General features: G+C 54.0%; 1 protein-coding gene across 1 annotated transcript; it reads left to right on the top strand.

Annotated features, from left to right (window-relative positions):
- The first annotated feature begins 5,564 nt into the window (after positions 1-5,564).
- LOC130478247 (uncharacterized protein K02A2.6-like) lies at positions 5,565-9,620 on the top strand. The gene is made up of 3 exons (XM_056850398.1): positions 5,565-5,923; positions 6,461-8,528; positions 8,742-9,620. The coding sequence occupies exons 1-3, from the start codon at positions 5,565-5,567 to the stop codon at positions 9,618-9,620; spliced, it is 3,306 nt and encodes a 1,101-aa protein (XP_056706376.1).
- The last annotated feature ends 228 nt before the right edge of the window (positions 9,621-9,848 follow it).

The following is a 9,848-nucleotide window of genomic DNA, read 5'->3' as shown; positions in this document are numbered from 1 at the left end:
AGTCATGGGGGGTCGGGGGTGGGGGGAAGACTTCTGGATCCATTTAATAAATCACATTTTTCTCTGTAGCTTCTTTCTTTTTCCAAAGAGCTCAAGATGCATGTGACTCACTCTTCCCCATTTTATCTTCAAAACAATCTTTTGAGGTAGGCTAGGCTGAGTGTGTGTGACTGAGCCAGGGTTACTCAGCAAGCTTCATGGCAGAGTGGGGAAATGAACTTAGGTCTCCAATTTCCAACTCAACCACGATAGTCTGACGTTCTCACCACCACAGCATACCGGCTCTCTAAGGCGTCACATTCTTGCACCTTTTTCATTCCGTGTCATAGATTATGCAAATTGCACACTTTAAAGGTTTCAGCCAGCCCATCTAAATGCTTTCACTGGAAGTCTCATGTTGCGATGTCAGGTTCTAAATCATGCCTTATGTGTCTTAAATGGAAACTTTTTCTGCTTTCTGGAAAGAACAAGTTGCCACATATACATTTGTGGTAGTAACGCTGTTGAAAGCCAGTAATCACCCAAATGCAGTTTCTCTAGAATTGTACATTGGACCTCAGACTTGTTTCCTATGTGGGTGAGTCACAAAATGTCATAACTGAGGTCATTTCCCTGACCAAGTTGAATATAGCTTGTAATGCCTTTTGAATTATGTGCATTTAGCTTCCCAGCTGCTGTGCCTTGAAAAGCCCTATTCATCTTTCAGATGGAGACTTCGCTGTTTCCAAAGAAAAGAACAGAGCTTCTGAGGTTCAGATATGAAAGGAATACAACAAATTGAATTCAGTACAAACCTAGATTTTGCTTGGTGTCCAGTTTCCTTGGGTGGTTTTTTATCTTAAAGAGTCATCAGTATGTTCACTGAGGGATTGACACATTATGTATTTGCCTAAAGTTGGCCCAGAAGTCTATCCTAAGTTTCAACAGATGCTTTAAAAAATAAACAAATGCATGGCTATGAATTCATGTTGGTTTAAACTAGGGTGCATCTGAGAGGACTGAATATCTTAGTTTGTTTCTTATACTTTATTGGGGTGACAACCTTTGATTGTGACTCATCATTATTAGGTTTTGCATTCTACTTTTTCCCAAGTGAATATAGAGGTCGGATATAAATTTTAAAATCTGATAATTTTGGTAGCCCAGCCCAGATGGTTCTACATACTTTCACTGAGAGATGTTGCAGAGTTAAGGCAAGAACATTAATGGCTGTCAATGGACCTGCATCTTACAGTGCCAGTTTGATTACAGCCTGTAGATTTATAGTTGTCTGTCTGGGGGCAACACTGCCACCTCCGCACTTACCCCAGGAGACTGCAAGCTCCCCCAAAGGCATGCTGTGCCAGCAAGCCCCATGGCTGGGGAAGGAGCCTGGCAGGTTACAGCAGGGCTTGGCCTTGGTGGAATCTACTCAGGAGTTGGCCAGCTTGAAGGAGACCAGCCAACTCTCAGCCGCAGGCTCAGCAGCCCTGACCTTCTTAGAGGAGGTTGGGTGGGACAGCCAGCTATTTAAAGAAGTCCAGGGAGAAGGGCCAGGAAGCTCACCACTCCAAGGCAAGCATCCATTGGCCCAAGTGTTTGTCACTCCCTGGATTGGAGTGGGAGGATTGGCTGAGCCCAGGGTTTGCCCTCCCTTGGGGCAGCATTTAAAGGGCGTACCCAGGAGAAGTTGGGGAGAAGAGCAGATCCATTCCAAGGCAACAGAGAATTGGTAAAGGACTGAACAGAGTGGGGAAATTGGGTGAAGAGGAACCCCCTCCTCTTGATCTATTCTGAGGTTCTATCCTGGGGCACTGGCCAAACTAAAGGTGACCCTGGAGATGGAGGGTGAGACAGCCCTGGACTTAGACCGGATGGCAGCAGACTCTGACATTGTCTTTGTTCCAGAACAGTGTGTATGAAATCCTTTGGTGAAACCCCAGGTGCCTGGCTGCTGCATGATTCATCAAATTAGCTTTCTGAAAAACAGTAAAGGGAATGTCTGCCAATAACTCTAGACATTCCATAGCACATAAATAAACTGCTACAGGTATGAGGGCCTTTCTTTACATTTTCATTGCAAGGGATGAAAATCATACTGGAGGAAGCCACAGATGAGAAAAATACATTCTTCTGTATGGAAAGTCCATTTTTTGCTGGTGCATTGAAAGTAATTTTATGACATAAATATAAAAGATTGCCAAGTCATACTAACATTTTTAACCATCTAGCTTATATCTGATTTAAGATGATAAAATTCCCTAGCAGTTGAAGAAGTATGTAGGCTGTTTCCAAACAGTAGGTTGGATCCAACCATCTGTTCTGCAAGTGGAAGGATGACTTCTGTGAATTCCTTCATCCCACTGCGTGCTCCTCTCTGTGCCACACTCTGTTCCCCAGAATCTCCAAATCCTTAGGAGTGGCTCTTCAGAGATTACTGGGGACTGAAGAACAAGCGAGGAGGGGTCAAAGACTGATTCCATGGGTGTAATTCTATATATGGTACTTAACATTCAACCAATAATGAGCAAGAATATTTTGCATTGGTGGTGGGAACGGTGGTGGAAAATGCTGTCGAGTCACAGTCAACTTACTGGCGACTCCATAGAGTTTTCAAGGCAAGAGACATTCAGAAGTGGCTTGCCATTGACTGCCTCTGCATAGCAACCCTAGACTTCCTTGGTGGTGTCCCATCCAAGTAATAACCAGGGCCAAGCCTGCTTAGCTTCTGAGGTCTGACAAGATTGGGCTAGCCTGGGCCATCTGAGTCAGGGCATTTTCCATTGGTTTCAATTTATGAATATTATTCATCAGTTTAAAACCTTTCAAAAAATCTACATGTTTGTTTTCAGTCCTTTTTTTGGGGGGTGGAAGTCTTTGATTCATTTTACTTTATTCAGTTTATCTACCATCAGGATTGCCAATACTTTAACCAGTTCTGTTCCTGTGCCTTCAGAATCAGTTTAACACAAAGTAATTTAGCTGATGAAATTTTCTGACATGGAGGTCAAATAACCAGAAGACCAATATTTGTTTAATTTCTGAATGTCACACTGTAGGCAAAGCCCGGAAAAAAAGTTGGCCATGCTAGCTGTCGCACTGGGGTTTAAAATCATCTGAGCTGGCTACTTCATAACAAGGGGGGATTTGTGGTTTTGGCACATTCCTTTCAACCACTCAACATGTTTATTCAGTTGTTTTCAGTAAGGAAGAGACTGAATTCTATTAACATTCCAATTTGATTTAAATAACCCCATTTCAATTTTACTTCTCCCTTGTGAGAAACTAACCCACAAGTCCTTATTTGCTGTTTCCTTACAACAAATTTACATTTGTAGGAATATATGTGTTTTTTCAATCTCTGTGTGTATCAGTTGAATATAAATGGCATCAAATTTTATAAAAGAAACAAAACCATAATCAGTGAAAGCAAAAACAACGAGGAAAACCAAAACCAATGGCAAAAGCAACATACAGAACAAAAACAAACTAAATGAGCCATATTGTTTCACCTCAAGTTTTTAGTCACCCAATTTCAGTTTGATCAGTGAGTACTCTGGGAAATTCAGCTGGGAAATTCACTCGGAAGACATGGGAATCAACAACAAACCAGATAAATATCAGCATGATAGTTGCATTCAGAGCCACTATAAAATGCAGTTGTGAGGTTATCTGAACTAAAAACAATAGGAATGTTACAATTTGATCCTGAATCATGCCAGTACATCAATGGCTATTTGCCATGGTGACTAAAGGAAACCTCCATATTCAGAGGCAGCAAACTTCTGAATAATTGTGCAGTCTTCTTTGACATTCCCTCACTGCAACAGAGCTGCCAGGTAGCATCATGAAGCTCCTCAGGTGGTCAAGTTCTCAAGTTTAGTCAGTCCTATTTGTCTTTGTAGCAATGTAAGTTCCTAGGAGCCTGAGGAGGGTGGGGTTTGGGGAGGGGAGGGACTTCAATGCCAAAGAGTCCATTTGCCAAAGCGTCTATTTTCTCCAGGTGAACTTATCTGTATCGGATGGAGATCAGTTTTAATAGCAGGAGATCTCCAGCTAGTACAAGGAGGTCAGCAACCCTAATTACAACCATGGACCTCTCTCAGGTAATAACAGGCCACACTTTTGTTCTGGTATTTCAGAGTTGGTGTTGTTTACTCTGACTGGCAGCTGCTGTCCAGGATCTCAGGTAGATGATTTTTATATCACCTATTACTAGGGTTACCAGCTGTGCCGACGCAGGCCAAGGGCTGACCGGTGCCTGCAGTCCTCAGACGTGAGGGAGGTATCTAGCCCCTTTCAGAGCAGGTGATGAAGGTTATGCTGTCTACCGAGGTCAGAAGTCGGAGGCGTCGTCAAAGCAGGCAGGAGTTAATGGCCGGAGAGATTAATCATGAGCGGTAGCTGGAACACAGAGAAACTGCACGGTTGCTTCCGCAAAGTGAAAGCACGCCTGCACTGCCTTTATCAGTCAGTGCACTTTCAGGCTAGGCTTCATCCTGAAATGACTCAGCACCAGTTCTCTGTCTGCTTAGCCTCTCCAAGCGAGCACTTCTTCTACCTTGCAGAACCACATGCTGCCGAGTCCTGATATGCCTATCAGGTTCAGGTGAGCTTGGAGGGCTGCCATTCTCAGCTTCCACTGCAGGGGTTGGGGAAAGAGTAGCTTCTGTCTGCCCTTGTTCCATCTCCCTGCTTAGCTGTGGTTCCTGCTGAGTTGTTTCAGGCTCCTGTGCTACTGGCTGCAATGGAGGTACTGAGGGCCCAGAGGCAACCTGTTCCTCCACTTCAGCTTCAGAGTCCTCCGAGTCCTCAGCTCCCAAGGCAGGGCCCATGACACCAGGTGGGTGGTATTGGCGGGTGGTTGATCGGCAGGAGGTTTTAAGGGGCGGGTCTGAAGTGGCTGTGTGTACACACGGGCACAATAATGGTACTTCCAGTTTTACTTCCAGAAGCGCCGCATTGCTGTGGCTGATTTTGCACTCAAAACCCCCCAAATTGTGAAATCAGCCACGGTGATGCAGTGCTTCTCGAATTAAAACCAGAAGTGCCGTAATCGCACCTGCAAGCGCTCACAGCCACTTCAGACCTGCCCCTTATGTAATGTATGGGCATCAGTTAAGACCATAGCGAAGGAAGCCCAGGAGCTTGAGTCCTGGGCGAAGGATCCTAAGCCCTGCTCGCATGATTGGCCACAGCCAACACATCCTATTGGCCCTAAGCCAGGTCATGCTATTGGTGACCTGGGGATTGTTTTCCCCCTATCACGGATCAGGGGGGGAGCGGCCACCTGGGACCAGGGGAGCATATAAGCAGGGCCAGGTTGTCTAGTTCCCCAGTTCCATCTGTTATTGCCGAAATCAATAAAGCTGTGTTGTTGTTGGAACTCCGTCTCGACCTCGTGTGTCCTCCCCACGCGGACTCAACAGTGGCGACGAAGGCTGGTAGGCAGTCCGGCTTGCTACCGAAATCACTCGCGCTGAAATCTCCTGCGAGTCGCCGCGACTTCACGGTGCCCGGTAGGCAGGCCGGCTTGCCCTTGCTGAATTCACTACGACGCACCTGAGACGCAACACTTCGCTGACATGGCTACCCGGGGGTCTCTGGAAGAATTCGACCCCACCAAACCGGGCGGCTGGAAGAGCTACGCGAGCCGGCTGGCCTTCTACCTCGACGCCAACGATATCACCGATGTCGGGAAGAAGCGCTCCGCCTTCCTCAGCGTGTGCGGGGCCCAGACCTTCGACCTCGCTCAGTCCCTGCTGGCTCCCGCCGAACTGGAGGAGATGCCATTTCCGGCGATCATGGCGGCGCTGGGGAGCCATTTCAACCCCCAGCCAACTCGGGCCACTCGCCGCTTGGCGTTCCACCTGCGCGACCAGGGACCAGGGGAATCGGCAGCTGCATACATTGCCGCTCTACGCACGGCCGCCCGTTCCTGCGAGTTCCCAGACCTCAACGACCGGCTGTGCGACCGCTTCGTGTTTGGCCTGCTGAGCGACAAGTTGCGGAGCCGGCTCCTCGCCAAGAAGGACCTCGCGCTGACCGCAGCCATCGAGGAAGCCACCGCGGCCGAATCCTCCGCCCGGCCCGGACGTCTGGGTGACCGGGCCACACCGATTCCCCGCGATCCGGTTCCAGTCCACCACGAAAGCGCCAGCGATGCAGCCTCCAGCGACGAGGACGAGGCTCACAAACTGAGCGACCGCGGGGCCTCTCGGGGGCGCCGGGCTCGGGGCACCACAGACCGACCTTGCGCGAGCTGTGGCGGGCGACACGACCGCCACTCCTGCCGGTTCCGCGACGCCTCTTGCCGGGCTTGCGGCAGGGTCGGCCACATTGCCAAAGTCTGTCGCTCGGCGCCGAAGGGTCGGTCCTCGCGCCCAGCCAGGAAAGACGGCGCCCCGCGCCCCACCCACGACTTGGACGCTGACGAGCCCTCCAGCGGCCGCCGGGGTCGCCGCGATACCGAGCTGCACAGCGTCTCCCTCCACAAGGTGCACGGGGCAGACAAGGTCGCCATCGTCGTTAAGATCGGCGGTGCGCCTTGCGAGATGGAAGTGGACTCCGGGTCGGCTCTCTCCATTATATCGATGGACACGTACCGCGACCTGGGCCGTCGCTCTGCCTCCCTCCCCGAGCTGCGTCCATCCCGCGTCACCATTTGGGACTATCAGCGGCGCCGGGTGCCGGTCCGGGGGGAGGCCCGCGTACCCGTTCAATTCCGGGCCCGTTCCGGGTGCCTCCGCCTCATCGTGGTCGAGGGGCCTCGCGCGAGCCTCCTGGGGCTCGACTGGTTTCCGGCGCTCGGCCTTCACATCGGCGGCATCCACCACATCAGCCAGGCCGCCCTCAACGACGTTTGGGCGGAGTTTGAGGACGTGTGGAAGGGCCCACTGGGCTGCTACAAGGGGCCGCCGGTCCGCCTGCACGTCGACCCCGCCGCTGCACCCATCCGCCTCAAGCCTCGCCGCGTCCCCTTCGCCCTCAAGCCCCGGATCGACGCGGAGCTTGACCGTCTCGTCGCTCAGGGGGTACTGGTACCGGTCCCCAACGCCCCCTGGGAGACCCCAATTGTGACGCCGCTCAAGCCCAACGGGGACGTCCGCATCTGCGCGGACTACAAATGTACTATTAATACTGCGCTGCGGCCGCACGCCTACCCCGTGCCCGTTGTCAGCCACCTCCTGGCCTCCCTTGCTGGGGGTCAGGTGTTTGCCAAACTGGACCTCGCTCAGGCTTACCAGCAGCTGCCCGTGGACCCCGAGTCGGCTGAGGCGCAGACGATTGTCACTCACCGGGGTGCCTTCCGGGTGACGCGCCTACAGTTCGGGGTCAGCACGGCCCCGGGCATCTTCCAGAATTTGATGGAAGACCTCCTGAAGGGCTTGCCTGGCGTCGTCCCGTACTTCGATGACGTCTTGATTGCCGCAAGCTCCGAGGACGAGCTCCTGGATCGCGTCCGCCGGGTGCTCCGCTGTTTCCGAGATGCCGGGTTGACAGTCAAGCGAGAGAAGTGCCAGCTGGGCCTGCCGCAGGTGGAGTTCCTGGGCTACTTGATCGACGCAGAGGGCATCCATCCCACGCCCGACAAGATCAAGGCGATCCACAACGCCCCGCCGCCCCAAAGCAAACAGGAACTCCAGTCGTTCCTCGGCCTGCTGAACTTTTACCACGCCTTCCTCCCTAACAAGGCGTCGGTTGCCGAGCCGCTCCACCGGCTCTTGGACAAATCCTCCCCGTGGGCGTGGGGTAAGTCGCATCAACGGGCGTTCGAGGCTACCAAAGACCTCCTGTCTCCCTCCAGCTTGCTCGTCCATTTCGATGAGAAGCTTCCCGTTGTGTTAACATGCGATGCCTCGCCCTACGGTGTCGGAGCGGTTCTGAGCCACCAGCTGCCAGGCGGTCGGGAGGCCCCGATTGCCTTCTACTCCCGGACCCTCTCCGCTGCAGAGAGGAACTACGCGCAAATCGACCGGGAGGCGCTCGCCGTCGTGGCCGGCGTGAAGAAGTTCCACGACTACGTTTATGGCCGCCCCTTCTCCATCATCACCGACCACAAGCCACTTTTGGGGTTGTTCGTGCCGGATCGTCAGACACCACAAATCCTGTCCCCCCGCATGCTCCGGTGGTCGATTTTTCTCAACGCCTACGACTTCCGGCTACTGCACCGCCCCGGGTCCAGCATCGCGAACGCCGACGCACTCAGCCGTTTGCCGCTCAAGGACTCCGACCCGGACCCGTCCCCGGCCTACAACGTCATGCTGCTGGAGACCCTGCCTGAACCGCCTTTGCATGCCTCGGACATTGCGGCTCACACTGCGAAGGACCGCACCCTCGCCCGCGTTTTGAACTGGGTGGGGAAGGGGTGGCCGGCGGCCAGGCCGGAGGGCGAATTCAAGCCCTTTTTCACGCGGCAGCATGAACTCTCGCTGAACAAGGGGTGTCTGCTCTGGGGGAACCGCGTCGTGGTTCCAGCCAAACTGCGCACCAAGGTCCTGGACGCCCTGCATGCCTGCCACCCAGGCATAGTGCGCATGAAGGCCCTGGCGAGGAGCTATGTGTGGTGGCCGGGCATAGACGCTGCTGTGGAAGAGTGGGTGAGCCGCTGCCAGCCGTGCCAAGAGTCGCGGCCCGAGATGCCGCGAGCCCCGACCCACCATTGGGAGTCCACCCACAAGCCCTGGTCCCGCCTCCACATCGACTTCGCCGGCCCGTTCCAGGGCAAAACTTTCCTGATCGTGGTGGACTCCTACTCCAAGTGGCTGGAGGTTTCTGATGTATGCTCTATGACCTCGCGAGTGGTGGTTCGAGAACTGCGGAAGCTTTTTGCCACCCATGGGTTGCCAGACACGGTGGTCTCCGACAACGGGGCCCAATTCACGTCCGCGGAGTTCCAAGAGTTCCTGGCCAAAAATGGAATCCGCCACACGACCTCGGCCCCGTTCCACCCTGCCACTAACGGACAGGCAGAGAGAATGGTCCGCACGACCAAGGAAGCGATGCGGCGCATTGAGCGCAACGACTGGGACAGGGGGCTGGCAGAATTCCTCCTGTACCAGCACACCACGCCCAACTCCACCACCGGAAAAAGCCCCGCGGAGCTCCTCATGGGCCGCCGGCCAAAAACGCCACTTGACCGGCTACACCCCGACCTTGCGCCAGAACGCCCTCGCCACCGAGAAGAACCAGCAACCCCACGGGTCGTGGAGCAGGATGCCCCCGTCTATGCCCGTAACTATGGAATGGGCCCAGCCTGGATTCCGGCTACCGTGCAGGACGCAACCGGCCCAGTATCCTATCGGGTTGCCACCCCCGAGGGTCGAGTCCTCCGGCGACACATCGATCAGCTGCGCCGCCGACTGGCTGACGAGCCCGACCGCGCCGCTGCCACAGAAGCTCCAGAGCTTCCCAGAGTGCCGGAACAAGCCACCCCAGGGGAGAGCGAGCCGAGCGAGGAGCGCCTGTCTGCCGGCATGCACAGAGAGCTCCTGGAAGCCGTTTCTCCCACCTCCTGCGACCCCGGGCCGACTGCTGCCACAGACGCGGCCCCACCACCCACAACACCAGTTCTGGTACCGCGTAGGTCGCAGCGGTTACAAACACGACCCCGCCACCTGAAAGACTTTGTGTGCTCGTGAGTGTTTGGACTTAGGGGGGAGGGGTGTAATGTATGGGCATCAGTTAAGACCATAGCGAAGGAAGCCCAGGAGCTTGAGTCCTGGGCGAAGGATCCTAAGCCCTGCTCGCATGATTGGCCACAGCCAACACATCCTATTGGCCCTAAGCCAGGTCATGCTATTGGTGACCTGGGGATTGTTTTCCCCCTATCACGGATCAGGGGGGGAGCGGCCACCTGGGACCAGGGG

Source organism: Euleptes europaea, chromosome 5 (assembly GCF_029931775.1).
Source record: "Euleptes europaea isolate rEulEur1 chromosome 5, rEulEur1.hap1, whole genome shotgun sequence".
Classification (NCBI taxonomy): Eukaryota; Metazoa; Chordata; class Lepidosauria; order Squamata; family Sphaerodactylidae; genus Euleptes; species Euleptes europaea.
The sequence above is the reverse complement of the archived record's forward strand: the minus strand, read 5'-3'. Positions and strand labels throughout refer to the sequence as shown.

Bases quoted from the DNA above. Each gene is read 5' to 3' on its own strand.
- LOC130478247 (XM_056850398.1), top strand. From the start codon at position 5,565: ATGGCTACCCGGGGGTCTCTGGAAGAATTCGACCCCACCAAACCGGGC. The intron at 5,924-6,460 runs GTTCCCAGACCT...CGAGCTGCACAG, and splicing joins ACGGCCGCCCGTTCCTGCGA to CGTCTCCCTCCACAAGGTGC. The intron at 8,529-8,741 runs GCGAGGAGCTAT...TCCTACTCCAAG, and splicing joins TAGTGCGCATGAAGGCCCTG to TGGCTGGAGGTTTCTGATGT.